Source organism: Pristiophorus japonicus, chromosome 13, assembly GCF_044704955.1.
Source record: "Pristiophorus japonicus isolate sPriJap1 chromosome 13, sPriJap1.hap1, whole genome shotgun sequence".
Classification (NCBI taxonomy): Eukaryota; Metazoa; Chordata; class Chondrichthyes; family Pristiophoridae; genus Pristiophorus; species Pristiophorus japonicus.
The window spans coordinates 158,018,564-158,037,378 of NC_091989.1; the positions used below are offsets into that span (position 1 = coordinate 158,018,564).

The 18,815-nt window shown below is 50.9% G+C and overlaps 1 protein-coding gene across 3 annotated transcripts in view; it reads right to left on the minus strand.

Moving 5' to 3' along the window:
- adat1 (adenosine deaminase tRNA specific 1) overlaps positions 1-5,618 on the minus strand; it is a 79,785-nt gene extending 74,167 nt beyond the window's left edge. For 2 of the 3 annotated variants that reach the window (XM_070898199.1, XM_070898200.1), the window contains exon 1: positions 5,226-5,618. In XM_070898199.1, coding sequence (XP_070754300.1) covers positions 5,226-5,461 — 236 coding nt within the window. In that variant the 5' untranslated portion in view covers positions 5,462-5,618. The remainder of the gene's footprint in view (positions 1-5,225) is intronic. The other variant, XM_070898201.1, reaches the window with a different exon arrangement.
- Positions 5,619-18,815: the final 13,197 nt, after the last annotated feature.

The following is an 18,815-nucleotide window of genomic DNA, read 5'->3' on the forward strand; positions in this document are numbered from 1 at the left end:
GGTGATGGATGAGTGGAATAAAGTGTAAGACAGAATACAGACACTAAGTTTTAAATCACATTGGAGTTTATGGAGAGCAGAGGATGGGACATGGCAAAACCTAGAGCTAACAAAAGCACGGATAGGTATTTCAAAGGCAGAAGGGCTGACGTAGGGGATGGAAATATGCATTCTTGGTGATGGTTGTGGGTTTGAAACTCAATTCTGGATCAAGATCTCAATCTATAAGATCTTCCTAGTATTGGAAGGTTGCAAACTGGAACGTCCTTCTTGGACTGCAGTAAATTTTACTGCTTTTATAATTACAGTAACATCTTCTCAAATCTTTTTACAAAAATTATATTCCCAACCCAAGAATATGCTCAATAATTGTACTTCTTGTGTCCGCAAAGCACAATTATATGAACAAATTAATTCTGCAAAGATATTATATAAGCCAAGAGGATAGATTCCATTGCAACAACAACTTGCATTTATATAGCACCTTTAATGTAGTAAAACCTCCCAGGGCGCTTCACAGGAACGTTATCAAACAAAAATTGCCACAGAGCCACATAAGAGATACTAGGTCAGAAGACCAAAAGCTTGGTCAAAGAGGTAGGCTTTAAGAAGCATCTAAACATACGCTACTCGGATAAGAAATAGGATAAATCTGGCCCTGCGAGCCTGTTCCGCTATTCAATAAGATCATGGCTGATCTGATCTTGGCCTCAACTCCACTTTCCAGTCTGTTCCCCATAACCCTTGACTCCCCTGTAGTTCAAAAATCTGTCTATCTCAGCCTAGAATACATTCAATGACTCAGCCTCCACAGCTCTCTGGGGTAGAGAATTCCAAAGATTCACAACACCCTGAGAGAAGAAATTCCTCCTCATCTCCATCTTAAATAGACGACCCCTTATTCTGAAACTAGTTCTAGATTCCCCCACGAGGGGAAACATCTTCTCAGCATCTACCTTGTCTTATGGGGCCGAAATTCAGGGCCGCCAGAAAGCTGGCGGACCTACCTTTTTCTTGAAGTTTTTACCGCTGGGACCGTCGAGGCAGCCTTTCTGTTGATTTTCAGCACTTAGTATTTTTTTTTTACGTCGGATCAGAAGTCGGTCATAGTGGGGGTGGTAGTACGGCAGTAAGTGAGGTTGAGGGGCGGAAGTTGGGGTGGGATCGGGACTCCGCCGCTGTCATTCAGCGCGGAGCAGTGGTGACATCACAGCACGTGTGCGTCACCACGCTCTCTCCCCTCCATTAAAGGGGAGGGAATTGGGCATTTTTTAATCTTCGCCCACTGGGCCAACAGGAATGGTTTTGGCCGGGCCAGCGGCCTGGCACCCAAGAAGGGATGCCAGGCTGCTTGTTGGCAGCCCGGCCGAACCCGTGGGCACTCCCCTTGAAGGGCCGCCGTGCTGCCGGGCCGCACACAGTGTGAATAAGGTGCACCATCAAAGAAAGCTGTCGAGTGCACCACGCGGCGGGGGAATGATTTTTTCCACTAAATTTGGGGCGCAGTATTCTGCAGGTGAGGGAGAGTGGTGGTGCGCGTTTTGATGACGCGCTTGCGGCAACCATCAGCAGCGGGGCGGAATTCCGGACAGGCTGAAAAATCCCTGAACTGATTTTGCGTCAGGGTGGCCATTAGACTGCAACGTGGCAGCCACTCGATTCCGTCGCATGACCGCCGCTAAACGACGGAAACAGGCCTTACACAGGCCCTGAATTTCGGCCCCTATATGTTTCAATAAGATCACCTCTCATTCTTCTAAACTCCAATGAGTACAGGCCTAACCTGCTCAACTTTTCCTCATAAGACAACCCCTTCATCCCAGGAATCAACCTAGTGAATCTTCTCTGAACTGCCTCCAATGCAAGTATATCCCTCCTTAAATAAGGAGACCAAAACTGTTCGCAGTATTTATCCATCCCCTTACAATAATGGCCAACATTCCATTTGCCTTCCTAATTACTTGCTGTACCTGCATAATAACTTTTTGTGTAGAAGGACATCCAGATGCCGCTGTACCGTAGCATTCTCTAGTCTCTCTCCATTTAAATAATATTTTGCTTTTCTATTCTTCCTACCAAAGTGGATAACCTCACATTTTCCCACATTATACTCCACCTGCCAATTTTTTGCCCACTCACTTAACCTGTCTATATCCCTTTGTAGATTCTTTGAGTACTCCTCACAACTTGCTTTCCCACCTATCATTGTATCGTCAGCAAATTTCATTACAATACACTCATTCCCTTCATCCAAGTCATTAATATAGATTGTAAACAGTTGAAGGCCCAGCACTGATCCCTGTGGCACTCCACTTGTTAGTTTTCCAACCTGAAAGAGTCTGGATAAATGGGTCTTTATGTTTTCTGTTAGTTAGCCAAACCTCTATCCATGCTACTATATGACCCCCAACACCATGAGCTCTTATATTGTGTAGTAACCTTTTATGTGGCACCTTATCGAATGCCTTTTAGAAATCCAAATACATTACATCCACTGGTTCCCCTTTATTCACCCTGCGTATTACATCCTCAAAGAACTCTAATAAATTTGTCAAACACGATTTCCCTTTCATAAAATGATGCTGACTCCGCTTGAATGCATTATGATTTTCCAAATGTCCTGCTACTATTTCCTTAATAATAGATTCCAGCATTTTCCCAATGACGGATGTTAGGCTAACTGGCCTATAGTTTCCTGCTTTCTGTCTCCCTCCTTTCTTGAATAGGGGCATTACATTTGTGGTTTTCCAGAATCTAGGGAATTTTGGAAGATTACAATCAATGTATTCACCATCTCTGCAGCCACTTCTTTTAAGAATCTATGATGCAAGCCATCAGGTCCAGGGGACTTGTCAGCCTTTAGTCCCATTAGTTTGCATAGTACTTTTCTCTAGCGATAACGATTGTTTTAATTTCCTCTCTCCCTTTTGCTTCCTGATTTTCTACGATTATTGGGATGTGTTTGGAATCTTCTACCATGAAGACAGATACAAAATATTTGTTCAAAGTCTCTGCCATTTCCTTGTTTCCCATTATTAATGCCCCAGTCTCATCCTCCAAGGGACCAACATTTACTTTTAAAGCAGGAAAGAGAGGTAGAGCAGTGGGGAAGTTTAGGGAGGGAATTCCACAGCTTAGGGCCGAGGCAGCTGAAGACATTTGTGCCAATAAGAACATAAGAAATAGGAGCAGGAGTATACCATTTGGCCCCTTGAGTCTGCTCTGCCATTCAATAAGATCATGGCTGATCTGATCATGGACTCAGCTCCACTTCCCTGCCCGCTCCCTATAACCCTTTACTCCCTTATCGTTCAAAAATGTGTCTATCTCCGCCTTAAATATATTCAATGACCCAATGATCCAATGGTGGAGCAATTAAAATCAAGATGTGCACGAGGCCAGAATTGGAGGTGCAGAGTTCTCAGAAGGTTGCAGTGCTGGAGGTGGTTATAAAGATAGGGAGTGGCGAGGCCATAGAGGGATTTGAAAACAAGGAAGAGAATTTTAATATCGCAACATTGTCGGCCATGTTCCATTTAAGCTGCGCAGTCACACAGCACTCTGCAGCTCCCGCGCAGCCAGCTCACCAGCTTTTAGATAGGAAAAAACGTGTTGGTGCATTATTTTGAATGGGCTGCGCACCCAAAAAAAAAAAATTAAAACTGGTTGTCGGGTTGGGATCCAATGTAGGTCATGAGCACAGGGTTGATGGGTGAACGGGACTTGGTACAAGTTAGGATATGGGCAGCAGAATTTTGGATTCGCTCATGTTTATGGAGGGTGGAAGATGGGCGGTCGGCCAGGAGAGTGTTAGAATAATCAAGTCTAGAGATAACAAAGGCATGGAAGAGAGTTTCAGCAGCAGATGAGCTGAGGCAGGGGCGTAGTTGGGCAATGTTACGGAGGTGGAAGTCGGCGGTCTTGGTGACGGCACAGATATGTGGTCAGAAACTTATCTCGGGATCAAATACAACACCAAGGTTGCGAATGGTCTGGTTCAGCCTTAGACAGTGTCAAGGAGAGGGATGATGTTGGTGGCTAGGGAAGACTAGGAGACATTACAATGTCTCCAGTATTATAGTTCTCTAGATTTGAACTTTTACATTCAGTCATATAGCAATCAGTCTGAACTATTGTACAAGTTTACTTCAGGTCAACGTTTATTCAAAATAAAAGGCACTTTCTTATCTAGACAGTGGTTTATTCAAGTGAAGGCATTTGGCATAGCCTCACGAAATAACACTGTGGGTTTACTACCCAGACTCATTCCTCTGTTTCAGAGTATGGTCAGTGCAAACAGTATTGGTAAGGAATGAAGCCAGAATATGATCTGCATAACTTGTCCCCAGGCAACAGTGGGTCAGTGTGAAGACTCAACATCACCCCACTGTTAAGAGTCCCAGTCATTACTTCAACTGGAATATATATTTGCGATCTACACTAGTGGAAATAGATTCCAGACCTTGAGGGAGACAAAGAAAACCATTTTGACGCATTTAGTTTAACTGTATTATTTCTCTATGTCAATCCATTCTATCCAAAACAAAAAACATTCAAAGTGGATTCTCCAGTTGGAAAATGGATAAGCTGGTCACCAACTCCTTCACAATCTGTAATGCCTACAAACCTATCTTAAAAGTCAAATTCAGTTTGTTTCAGAGTGATCCAAACTGAAAACTACTCAATTCAAATAATTGTATTAAATTACTTGTCAAATACAAGGAGAGTCTTCTCCTCATTGGCAAAAGAAACCTTACATTAAGCCCCCTAGTGTGAAATCAATCTGCTGAACTGGGCGACAATATGAAGAGGGAGCGTCCGATGAACTATAGCATCATTGTGGAAAAGGAAAGAAAACACTGCTGTCTGGAACTTAATAACACTCCTAGACAGTGACAACTTTGCCATTTCACATGTGTATTCTGGAAAATAAACTTCACCACTTCGCTGCATTACTAACAGTCTGTTTATTACTCTGCAATTATAGCCAGGAAAGACCCCACAAATAGGAGGGGAAATCTATATTTAGAAAATTCGCTGTTGCGAAAAAATAACTAATAGTTAATTATTAGATGATGTATTAATCTATTTCCTTTCTTTGAGGATATCCCCATAAATTTGGACCCAGAGTATTCCATCTTGCGACCCCTCGGTTCATTATTTATTTATTTATTTATTTAGACAGAATCCACAGGATTTATTTACATGTAAACATGTCAAACTACCTTTCAGCCCACCACAATACCAGCCAGCTGTTGCACTCATTACCTTCACAATGCGGCCTGCCACGCCACAAGGACAGGACAATATCACTGCGCATGTACACTGGCGTTCCGTAGTGATTGGCTGCGTAACAGACGTCCACACGCCAACCCTGTCCCGTGAGCCGATCACGTGTCCCTCGGGACGCTGCTCTGATTGGGCGATTCGACGACCGATTGGGCAGTTTGTTTGCGCGCATTGGAAGTTTCCAGTCCCTTGCTTGTCAATGGCGGCAGAGAGTCCCCGGCGGGCTGCGTTACTAACCCTTTATAGTTCACGCAGGGTGGGTGAAAGTGAGCAGAGAAGTCAAGAGAGTGAATCTTAACATAAAAGGCCTCACGGAGCTGTGTGACGAGCCCTCGGTACAAAATAAGGCCACGTGGATCACACGGACCAACCAAAGCACTGAAGGAGTGAGACTTTGGGCTGAGCCAATCATGTGCCCAGTTAGATAAGTCAAAAGCGAAATACTCGGATGGTGGAAATTTGAAATAAAAACAGATTCTCAGTAGGATTTGTTGAGAGAAAAAAACAGACAATGTTTCAGGTCGATGAGCTTTTGTCAGAACTGAATAGAGATGTAACCGATTTTAAGCAAGTACAGAGGCTGGGAAAGTGGGAAGGGGAGGAAAGAACAAAAGGGAATGCCTGTGATAGGATGGCAGGCAGGAGAAATTAAAGGACCGCCCTGCCCGGACTGCACTTTTTTGACCGACAGGCGACAAGCCCCGCTCCCTGTCAAGCTCCGCCCTCCTCCGGGCCCGAAGCTGGAACTGAGGCTCCGATTCTTTTCCCCGGCAGGCCTGAGGCCGAGAGCGGCGGGCCAGTAGCGGCGGTCCAGGGGCCGAGAGCGGCCAGCGAGAGGAGAGGATGGTTTCTGATTGGTCCCCTTAAAAACATAAGAATTAGGAACAGGAGTAGGCCATCTAGCCCCTCGAGCCTGCTCCGCCATTCAATAAGATCATGGCTGATCTGGTCGTGGACTCAGCTCCACTTACCCGCTCTCTCCCCGTAACCCTTAATTCCCTTATTGGTTAAAAATCTATCGATCTGTGATTTGAAAACATTCAATGAGCCAGCCTCAACTGCTTCCTTGGGCAGAGAATTCCACAGATTCACAACCCTCTGGGAGAAGAAATTCTTTCTCAACTCGGTTTTAAATTGACTCCTCCGTATTTTGAGGCTGTGCCCCCTAGTTCTAGTCTCCCCTACCAGTGGAAACAACCTCTCTGCCTCTATCTTGTCTATCCCTTTCATGATTTTAAATGTTTCTATAAGATCACCCCTCATCCTTCTGAACTCCAAGGAGTAAAGACCCAGTCTACTCAATCTATCATAAGGTAACCCCCTAATTTCTCGAATCAGCCTAGTGAATCGTCTCTGTACCCCTTCCAAAGCTAGTATATCCTTCCTTAAGTAAGGTGACCAAAACTGCACGCAGTACTCCAGGTGCGGCCTTACCAATACCTTATACAGTTGCAGCAACACCTCCCTGCTTTTGTACTCCATCCCTTTCGCAATGAAGGCCAATATTCCATTTGCCTTCCTGATTACCTGCTGCACCTGCAAACTAACCTTTGGGATTAACCAATGGTAGAGCAGTGGAGGCGTGTCCTGCTCAGTTGGAGCTGTGAGCAGTGAGTGGAGCTGCTAGCAACTTGAGCTCCTGCCTGGAGAGCCCTGAGACCAGCCCAGGAAGAGAAGGAAGAAAGGGGCTTCACTACAACTTTTATCCAGAGGGAGAGGAGGAGAACAGAAAACATTACATCTTTTTCCATTCTGCAAGGAGTTGGAGAGAGGGGGAAAAACCAACAACATCCAGTGTGGAAGGAGGGAGACTCTACACTTTCTACAGGTGGGTGTGGGTGCATTTCCCAAAAAGACTTTGTTGTATCGGTGGGGGGAGGAAAGAAGACCACTGAGGGCCGGAACATCGCGGGGGGTGTGTGTGTGTGTGTGGTAGTGTGCGTGGTAGTGTGCGTGGGGGCCGTGCTTACAACTAGGCCCCCCCCCACAATTGGAACCCCCCCCCACTCCCCCCACATTTGCCTAGCCTGGGATAGCTGGAGCTACCAGGCTGAAGATTGTCATTAATCACCCTATTAAAGATCGTTTAGGAGTGGGTGCCTGGTGGCTCTAGCTACCCCAGGTGAAGACGTCTTCTCCCCCCACCTGAAGACCAACCGAAAGACTGTGTTTTTTGTGTGTTTTGCCATCTGGGGAGTGCACCCACCCACAGCTGCGAGGGGAGACCTGCCCTCACAGCCCCCCTTCCCACCCCCCTCTCTCTTTCTCCGTTACCCTCTGTTTCTCCCCTCTCTCTCTGAGGCCCCTTTTCTTCCTAATTTAAAAAAAAACAATTAAGACAACTGAGCAGAGGGAGCAAGGCCTCTCCCCAATTGCCAACGAGGGGAGAGGGGCCTCGTTAAGGGCTCCTCTGCTCAGTTAAAGATACGAGGCCATTAAAGACCATTAAGGCCTGTGACTTTGGGGTGGGTGTAGCCCTTAAAGGGACCCCGTGATGGCGACCCCATCCACGCCGGTGGCAGGGCCAGCGAAGACGTATGCGCAGGTGGCAACCGCTTCCACGGCACCTCCTGCGCCACCCGCTGCCCTGCCACCATTCAGACTCATTACAAAAAAACACGGGGTCAAGAGCTACACTCACCCCACAATGAGCATTGAGGAGTGCGTGCGGGCGATGGCTGGGGTAGTCGGCCCCTCGGCCATTGTCGCAGCCTCCAAGATGTCTGGGAAGGCTGTTTTTTTCCTGGGGTCGGAGCGGGCGGTGTCCCTGGCCCTCGAAAAGGGGCTCACGGTGGGCGGGACGTTCCTGCCGGTGGACCCTCTCGAGGCCACCGCGCAGAGGGTCATCATGTCGAACGTCCCGCCCTTTGTTCCCGCTGAGCTCCTCCTCCCTCACCTACACCAACTGGGGGAGGTAAGGTCGGGGATCAACCCCATACCGCTCGGCCTCAGGGAGAACAGCCTGCGCCACGTGTTCTCCTTCCGCCGCCAGCTCTTTGTCCGGCTGGCGCGGGAGGAGACAACGGAGGGGTCTTTTAATGTGGTGCACGAGGGGACTGCCTACCGCGTCTTCTGGACGTCGGACGGCGTGCGGTGCCATGCCTGCAGAGAGGTGGGGCACGTTCGCAAGAACTGCCCCGCCTCCAAGGCCGCCAAACCACCGAAGGCGGCCAAGGCTGGCGCCGCCGCCACCCCTCCCCCTAGTTGCGTCCGCGTGCCGGGAGCCGTAGGTGCGCGGGCATCGTCGGAGGCCTTTGTTTTCAGGGCCTCCGGCGGGGGGGAGGGAGAGCGTCCGAGCGGAAAGAAGGCGCGGAACAAGAAGAAACATCTAGAGGCGGGTCCCCTCAGTGCGCCAGAAAGATTGACCACCGCGCTCGGCCCAACCCAGCCACCGGCGAGCGCGGGGTGCCCTGAGCCCGTGCCCGAGCCCTTGACCAATACCGCAGAGGGGCGCGGGCAAGAAAAGGAAAAGGGGGGGGCGGAGCGGGAGGCCTCGGCAGACATGGAGGTCTCCCTGACTCCGCGCGCCCCCAGGAACAAAAAGAGGCACCGCCCCAATGAGGCGGAGGGGGAACAACATCCCTCCGCGGAGGAGGCGGTGCCCGCCGCGTGTCCCGCGTCCCCCACCAGCGCCCCCAAATTGCGCTGCAGGCGCGAGGAGTCTTTCCCCGGGGAGGGTGAGGCAGGCGAGGCTGCCCAGCCGCTGCCTCCTGGGGAGGGCGTGGAAGATCTGCCTGTCGTGGGGGGCGTGGGGATCGCGGAGGAATGCGTAGCCGCCGGGTCGAGCGTCCCGGGGACTGAGGCGGGCGGGGCCGAAAAGGCCGAACCTGAGCCCGCCCAGCCAATACCCAACTTCCCCCGGGATTTGCTCGACTCGGTAGAAACTGAAAAAATAGGAAAATTTAATGAATCCGTACACGCTGGGCTGGGGGGAGGCGGCGGGGAGGGGGAAGAACAACAACCCTCGCCCCCTACTTTGGAGCTGAGGGACTTGGTGGACCTGGAGAATTTTCTAAACCAGGTCTCTCCGTGTTCCCCGGCTCCTGGGGCGGAGGAGGAACCCCTTCCGCTGTCGCTTCCCGACCCAGCACCAATTTTAAAAGAGCCCAGTGGGGACTCCTCTGCCGACGATCCTGGGGGTGGGATCGGGGCAGAGCCAGGGCCAGATGGAGCAGCCGGGCCGTTTGCCGTACCTCGTGCGGTCGACGGGCCGGCTGCTAGCGGCGACCTCCCGGAGGGGGACGGGGACTCGGTGGAGGACGCGGGTGAAGATCTCGAGTCCATCGCCAGTGAGGCGGTGGATCTGCTCGCGGCCGCCATTGAGACCCTCCTCATTCCCGCAGAGGAACTCCGGGACTTTTTGGTCCAGTGCCGGGGTCGCCGCGACCAAGCCCGTCTGGCCCTGGAAAGATGGTCCGAGCCGGGGCTGCTCGTCGCGTCCGTCCGCGCCGCCGCTAAAACCATGGCCGCGGGCGGGCCCTTATTAAAGGCTCAAGGCCTTGAGCTGCGCCGGCTCAAAAAGTTCCTCGCTGGGCTGCTGAAGAAGCGGAGTTCAACAAAAGACTCCGCTCCCTCCCCCACAATAGGTTAAGGTAGAGGTTGCACTATGCTTTTGCCATGAAGATAACCATAGCCAGCCTCAACATCAACGGCGGCAGAGGGGCACGCCGTAGATTTGACAATTTTTCGCTCCTGCGGGAGGGGAAATATGCGGTGTGCTTCCTGCAAGAAACCCACACCGTTCCGGGAGACGAAGCCACGTGGCTCCTGGAATGGCAAGGAGAGGTCCGCATGAGCCACCTCACCGCCATTTCTAGTGGGGTGGCCATCTTGCTGGGCCCGCATTTTCAGCCGGAGATCTTGGGGGTCGAGGAGCCCGTGCCAGGCCGCTTGCTGCACGTAACGGTTCGCCTGGGGGACGTGCCGCTCCATCTCGTGAACGTGTACGCCCCTCATCCCGGCCCGCAGCAAACGCGCTTCTTTGAAGAGGTGTCCGCTCTTCTTGGCTCCGTCGACGTCGGCGACTGCATTGTCCTCGGGGGGGATTTTAACTGCACCCTCGAGCCAAGGGACCGCTCCGGTGCCCCGCAGTGCATGACGGCGATGGAGAAGTTGAGGGACCTGGTCGGGTCCTTCGACTTGGTGGACGTCTGGCGAAATCTCCACCCCGACTCCAGCGCCTTTACTTGGGTGAGGCCTGGAGTTGGATGGTCTAGAGTCGACCGCCTTTACGTGTCCCGGGCGTGCGTTTCCTGCGTCCCGGCGGCCTCCATGTGGCCGGTGCCGTGTTCGGACCACCACCTGGTGTGGGCGGAGCTCGCTTCGCTCCGCGCGAGGACGGGGTCCGCGTACTGGCACTTTAACAACCGGCTGCTGGAGGACGTGCGGTTCCAGGACTCGTTCCGTCGATTCTGGTCCGACTGGAGAAGGAAGCAGGGGGGCTTCCCCTCCTTGAGGCTATGGTGGGACGTGGGCAAGGCTCACGTCCGCGTCTTCTGTCAAGAGTACGCGAGGGGGTCGACCAAGAGGCGGGCGGCCAGAGTCGGGCGCCTAGAAAAAGAGGTGCTCGACCTGGAAGCCCGTCTCGGTCAAGTCGTCCAGGACCCGGCCCTGCGGACGGTGTACGAAGCGAAGAAGGCCGCGCTGAAGGACCTGCAGCTCGTCGGGTCCCGAGGTGAGGTCGCGGATCCGGTTCCTGCGGGATCTGGACCGCGGCTCCCCCTTCTTCTACTCGCTGGAAAAAAGACAGAGTGTCCGTAAGCAGCTCTTGACGCTGCTGGCCGACGACGGCTCTCTCGTCTCGGATCCGGAGGGCGTCAACAACAGGGCCCGTGAATATTACGGGGCTCTGTTCTCTCCGGATCCGTCCAGCGAGGAAGCGCGTAGAGTTTTGTGGGAGGACCTGCCGAAGGTCAGCCCGGAGGGCGCCGAAAATCTGGAAGCTCCGCTAAGCCTGGCGGAGCTGACCGGTGCCCTCGCCCGGCTCTCGAGGGGAAAATCCCCGGGGCTGGACGGGCTGACCGTGGAGTTCCACAGGGCGTTCTGGGACATCCTGGGGAGCGACTACGCGCGGGTCCTGGGGGAAAGTCTGGCGACCGGGGAGATGCCCCTCTCTTGGCGCAGGGCAGTCATCGTCCTGCTGCCTAAGAAGGGCGATCTCCGCCTCCTTAAGAACTGGCGCCCGGTCTCCCTCCTCAGCACGGACTACAAAATCTTCGCCAGGGCGATGTCTGCTCGCCTTGGTGCCGTGCTGGACCACATGATCCACCCCGACCAGTCATACACGGTCCCGGGCCGGACAATCCACGATAACATCCATCTGGTCCGGGACCTCATCCATTGTTCCCAGGAGGCTGGTCTGTCGGTCGCCTTCCTATCCCTCGACCAAGAGAAGGCGTTCGACAGGGTGGATCACGACTATCTGCTCGGAACTCTGCGCGCTTTCGGGTTCGGGACGCATTTCGTCGCCCGGATCCGACTTTTGTACGCCGCCGCGGAGTGTCTGATTAAGGTTAACGGGTCCTTGACGGCGCCCCTTCGCTTTAGGAGAGGGGTGCGCCAGGGATGCCCCATGTCCGGCCAGTTATATGCTGTTTGCGTGGAGCCTTTCCTGCGCCTCTTGCGGACGAGGTTGACGGGACTGGCTCTGCAAGGGCCGGGCGTGGAGGTCGTCCTCTCGGCTTACGCCGATGACGTGCTCCTCGCGATAGAGGACCCCGCTGACCTGCGGAGGATGCGTGAGTGCCAGGAGATTTACTCGGCCGCGTCCTCCGCCAGGATCAACTGGGAGAAATGTTCCGGACTCCTGGTGGGTCAGTGGCGGGTGGACTCCCTGCCGGAGGAGCTCAGGCCTTTTGCCTGGAGCACGACCCATCTCCTCTATCTGGGAGTCTACCTTAGCCCCGACGAGGGAGCCTGGCCGGCGAACTGGCAGGAGCTGGAGGCCAAGGTCGTCGCTCGCCTAGGGCGCTGGACAGGACTGCTCCGAGTGCTGTCCTACAGGGGTCGAGCGCTAGTCATAAACCAGCTGGTGGCCGCAATGTTGTGGTACCGGCTGGTCACTTTGACCCCTCCCCCTGCGTTTGTCGCCAAGATACAGAAGAAGCTGGTGGACTTCTTCTGGAACAACAGGAAGCACTGGGTCTCTGCTGCGGTCTTGAGTCTCCCGCTTGAGGAGGGCGGTCAGTCGTTGGTGTGCGTCAGCGCCCAGCTCGCGACTTTCCGTCTTCAGACCCTGCAGAGATACCTTTACGTCGAGCCCCCTCCTAGGTGGTGCGCTCTGGCGAGGTATTTCTTCCGCCAGCAGCTCGACCTCAATTATGACACGCAGCTCCTGTTTGTGAACTTGGGGGGTGCCAGGACCGCCCTCCGGGAGCTGCCTGTCTTTTACAGGGAACTCATCAGGGTCTGGAACAAAGTCTCCACCAAGCGCAGCTCTCCGCCGGCTGGAGTGGCGGCCGTCCTGCAGGAGCCGCTGCTCGGGAATCCGTACCTCCACGGCGGTCGGAAGAGAGGGCTGTGGCTGGTGAGGTGACCAGGGTCAGGGACCTGCTCGATGGCGGAGGAGCGGGCTGGATGGCGCCAGACACGCTGGCGCGGCGCCTAAACTCTGCCAACGTCCGCCACGCGGCCGATGCCATCGAGTCGCTAAAAACAGCTCTGGGCCCTGACTCCGTTAGGTGCATCGAGGAGGCTCAAGCACGTGGGGAGATCCCGTCCGAACTGACCCCCGTCCGGACGGAATTCCTCATCGGCGCCAAACCCCGGAACCTCCCTCGGGGGCCGGCGCCTCACAACTTGAGCCGCCTCGGGGAAATCCCCTCCGTGCCTTTCAGTTCCGCGCGGAGGGGTTTCCTGTACGGGCTGCTCCTGCACACCCTCAACTTTGCCATCCTCGCCGGCCGTCCGGACACGCCATGGCGTACCATCTTGCCGTCCGGAGGAGGCGGGGGTCCCCGATGGAGGGCACTCTACGCAGGGGTCCTCCCACTATTCATCGGGGACTTGGCCTGGAGGGTGGTGCACGGAGCAGTGCCGTGCAACAAATTTTTAAGCCGGTTCACGGACTCCCAGGCCGCCTGCAATTTCTGCGGTCTGGAGGAGTCCGTGTTCCATGTTTTTATTGAGTGCACAAGGTTGCAGCCCCTGTTCCATTATTTGAAGGGGCTGCTCCTGAAATTCTGGCTGCACTTCAGTCCCACTCTCCTGATCTTTGGGCACCCTGTGCGGAGGGGAGCGGGTAGGTCCGAAGGCCTCCTCGTAGGACTGCTCCTGGGCACGGCCAAGGGTGCCATCAGCCGGTCCAGGCAGCGGGCGGTCGAGGGGGTCGTTCAACCTGACTGCCTGCCTCTCTTCCGCTCTTACATCCGGTCCAGGGTGTCCTTGGAGATGGAGCACGCGGTGTCCACCGGTACGCTCGCGGCCTTCCGCGAGAGGTGGGCACCGGAGGGACTGGAGTGCATCATCACGCCCGGCAACCAAATTTTAATTTGATTTTACGTTTTTTAAGTTTAATTTGTTTTAATTGCCGGTGCTTTTAGTGTCCCCCTCTCCTTTTATAGGGGGCACTGGAAAAAAGGAAAAATTTGATTTTAGTGGCCAAAAAAAAAACCACAAAAAAAAAAAAAAGGGCCTTGTAAATGTCTTGTGTGTGTCATCCAGGTCGGGTGGCACGGATACATGTTTTATGTTTTCGCAGGTAAACTCAAAAGAGTTTCATGCACAAGGACCCCCAGGTCCCTCTGCACCACAGCATGTTGTAATTTCTCCCCATTCAAATAATATTTCCTTTTACTTTTTTTTCCCCAAGGTGGATGACCTCACACTTTCCGACATTGTATTCCATCTGCCAAACCTTAGCCCATTCGCTTAACCTATCCAAATCTCTTTGCAGCCTCTCTGTGTCCTCTACACAACCCGCTTTCCCACTAATCTTAGTGCCATCTGCAAATTTTGTTGCACTACACTCTGTCCCCTCCTCCAGGTCATCTATGTATATTGTAAACAGTTGTGGTCCCAGCACTGATCCCTGTGGCACACCACTAACCACTGATTTCCAACTGGAAAAGGACCCATTTATCCCAACTCTCTGCTTTCTGTTCGCCAGCCAATTCTCTATCCATGCTAATACATTTCCTCTGACTCCGCGTACCTTTATCTTCTGCAGTAACCTTTTGTGTGGCACCTTTTCGAATGCCTTTTGGAAATCTAAATACACCACATCCTTCGGTACACCTCTATCCACCATGCTCGTTATATCCTCAAAGAATTCCAGTAAGTTAGTTAAACATGATTTCCCTTTCATGAATCCATGCTGCGTCTGCTTGATTGCACTATTCCTATCCAGATGTCCCGCTATTTCTTCCTTAATGATAGTTTCAAGCATTTTCCCCACTACAGATGTTAAACTAACCGACCTATAGTTACCTGCCTTTTGCCTGCCCCCTTTTTTAAACAGGCGTTACATTAGCTGCTCTCCAATCCGCTGGTACCTCCCCAGAGTCCAGAGAATTTTGGTAAATTATAACAAATGCATCTGCTATAACTTCCGCCATCTCTTTTAATATCCTGGGATGCATTTCATCAGGACCAGGGGACTTGTCTACCTTCAGTCCCATTAGTCTGTCCAGCACTACCTCCCTAGTGATAGTGATCATCTCAAGGTCCTCCCTTCCCACATTCCTATGACCAGCAATTTCTGGCATGGTTTTTGTGTCTTCCACTGTGAAGACGGAAGCAAAATAATTGTTTAAGGTCTCAGCCATTTCCACATTTCCCATTATTAAATCCCCCTTTTCATCTTCTAAGGGACCAACATTTACTTTAGTCACTCTTTTCCGTTTTATATATCTGTAAAAGCTTTTACTATCTGTTTTTATGTTTTGCGCAAGTTTACCTTCGTAATCTATCTTCCCTTTCTTTATTGCTTTTTTAGTCATTCTTTGCTGTTGCTTAAAATCTTCCCAATCCTCTAGTTTCCCACTAACCTTGGCCACCTTATACGCATTGGTCTTTGATTTGATACTTTCCTTTATTTCCTTGGTTATCCACGGCTGGTTATCTCTTCTCTTGCCGCCCTTCTTTTTCACTGGAATATATTTTTGTTGCACATTATGAAAGAGATCCTTAAAAGTCCTCCATTGTTCCTCAATTGTGCCACTGTTTAGTCCTTGTTTCCAGTCTACTTTAGCCAACTCTGCCCTCATCCCACTGTAGTCCCCTTTGTTTAAGCATAGTACGCTCGTTTCTGACACAACTTCCTCATCCTCAATCTGTATTACAAATTCAACCATATTGTGATCGCTCATTCCGAGAGGATCTTTTACGAGGAGATCGTTTATTTTTCCTGTCTCGTTACACAGGACCAGATCCAAAATGGCTTGCTCCCATGTAAGCTCTGTTACATACTGTTCTAAGAAACAATCCCGTAAGCATTCTTTGAATTCCTCCTCCAGGCTACCCCCTGCGATTTGATTTGACCAATCGATATGTAGGTTAAAATCCCCCACAACTACCGCCGTTCCTTTCTCATATGCCTCCATTATTCCCTTGATTATTGCCCACCCCACCATGAAGTTATTATTTGGGGGCCTATAAACTACGCCGACCAGTGACTTTTTCCCCTTACTATCTCTAATCTCCACCCACAATGATTCAACATTTTGTTCATTGGAGCCAATATCATCACTCACAACTGCCCTGATATCATCCCTTATTAACAGAGCTACCCCACCTCCCTTCCCTTCCTGCCTATCTTTCCGAATCGTCAGATACCCCTGTACGTTTAATTCCCAGTCCTGGCCACCTTGCAACCATGTCTCTGTAATGGCCACCAAATCATACCCATTTGTAATGATTTGTGCCGTCAACTCATTTACTTTATTTCTAATGCTGCGTGCATTTAGATAGTGTGTTTTCATCCTAGTTTTTAAACCATGATTTTTAGTCTTTACCCCTCCTGCAGCCCTTTTATATTCAGTGGCCCTTTTTGTTTCTTGCCTTTGGTTTCTCTGCCCTCCACTTTTACTCATCTCTTTTCTGTCTTTTGTTTGTCTCCTTTTTGTTTCCCTCTGTCTCCCTGTATTGGTTCCCATCCCCCTGCCATATTAGTTTAACTCCTCACCAACAGCACTAGCAAACACTCCCCCTAGGACATTGGTTCCGTTCCTGCCCAAGTGCAGACCGTCCGGTTTGTACTGGTCCCACCTCCCCCAGAACCTGTTCCAATGCCCCACGAATTTGAATCCCTCCCTGCTGCACCACTGCTCAAGCCACATATTCATCTGTGCTATCCTGCGATTCCTACTGACTAACACGTGGCACTGGTAGCAATCCCGAGATTACTACTTTTGAGGTCCTACTTTTTAATTTAACTCCTAGCTCCTTAAATTCATCTCGTAGGACCTTATCCCTTTTTTTTACCTATGTCGTTGGTACCAATGTGCACCACGACAACTGGCTGTTCTCCCTCCCTTTTCAGAATGTCCTGCACTCGCTCGGAGACATCCTTGACCCTTGCACCAGGGAGGCAACATACCATCCTGGAGTCTCGATTGCGGCCGCAGAAACGCCTATCCCCCTTATGATTGAATCCCCTAACACTATTGCCCTCCCACTCTTTTTTATGCCCTCCTGTACAACAGAGCCAGCCACGGTGCCATGAACTTGGCTGCTGTTGCTCTCCCCTAATGAGTCATCTCCCTCAACAGCACTCAAAACAGTGTATCTGTTTTGCAGGGGGATGACCAGATGGGACCCCTGCACTACCTTCTTTGTACTTCTCTTCCTGCTGGTCTTCCATTCCCTAGCTGGCTGTGGATCCTTCTCATGCGGTAAGACCAACTCACTACACGTGCCACTTATGTCATTCTCAGCATCGTGGATGCTCCAGAGTGAATCCACCCTCAGCACCAATTCCGCAACACGGTCCATCAGGAGATGGAGGTGGATACACTTCTTACACATGTAGTCGTAAGGGACACCGGAAGCGTCCCCTTGGAGGATAAGCCATACCCTGAAGTTTCACAGGAATGTGTAATTGGAACCGCCCAGTCCAAGATCTCACTGACTTTGCAAATTGTAACTCGATCCACTTTGACTTCCTGAAGCGAGAGGACAGACACAGCAAGGGCCAACCGATGTGCCTTATCCCAGCGCAAATACATTCTTCCCCCACCCCACCTTAGATGGGGTAGGCATTGTGTACATTATTAACAGATGTATTGGGTGTGAAGTGTGACAGTTTCGTGACTTCTGGAAAACCTCCATTCCAACGATGTCCCTTGTCGGGGGTGGAAGAACCTAATCCGTCTTCCTCCTCCCCCATGGAGTGCGGGGCTTGTCGCCTGTCAGTCAAAAAGTGCAGTGGGGTGGGGAGGAGCTTAACAGACGCCTGTCAAAAAAAGTGCAGTACATATAGTTACATCGGAAATTAAATGACAGGGGATGATGGTGTAAGGTAAAAGGAGATGGTAATGGAACAAATAAAGAAACAAAGTATGGGTCTAGAGGAGGTGTAAATGGTAATGGCCATCCACATCTGCCATGTGAAAAAATAGAGGTTATGGTCTGAAATTGTAGAATTCTGTTGCTTCCAGAAGACTAAAGTGCTTAATTGAAAGATGAGGTGCTGTTCCTCGAGCTTACATTGAGTTGAAACAGAGTGGGAGTGGAGTGGAGTATTAAAGTGACAGGCGATCAGAAGCTCAAGGTCACGCTGGCGATCACCCAATCTACATTGGATGATAGAGGAGTGGACCAGGGTGTCACGGAGGTAACAGTCCCTTTGGAATGCTGAAAGGGGAAGATGTGCTTGGTAGTGGGATCATAGGGTAACAAGTCAACGTGGGTAAAGAGGCCCATGGGACAGCCACAAGAAAAATTCAATTTAATGTTTAGATGAAGGGTCCACTGCTGAAACATCAACTTGCCTGTCCTCTCCACAAAAGTTGCCTGACCCAAGTGTTTCCAGTATTTTCTGTTTTTATTCTTGTTGCAGAACTTAAATATCTAATGACAATCACTTCAATAAATAGCAAAATAATGAGTGAAATACATGCATGTTCAATACTTGGTATTAAATTGTATGCTAAGCAACTGAATATTATTGCATATGACCAAAAGTGAGATCGTATAAAATATTTTCTTTTTGGATTTAGATCAATATTAGATGTGGTGGACAGATTCAAGTGCTGAAAGCTAGTCAAAGGAAACAGATTGAAAAATGTTTTTTTTTGATAACTGCATGTTATTTATTTCACAGGTTACATCTTGTATCAATAAAAATAAAAAATTTACTAAGTGAGCTGGAACCGAATAAGGGGCAATCGGCACAAGCCCCCTACTTGGTTTTCTTCCTGTTCTAAATTGCTGATGTTGCTTTCTGCTGCTCAGCACTTCACCAGTTGTCAACTCTGGAGATCATCATATGATCTTCACCCCAATCAAGAGTCTTTCTCCCCCCCCCTCACCCAATATTTTTATAACATAAACAAGTGTTTGAAAAAAAAGAGTAAAACAATTTATTA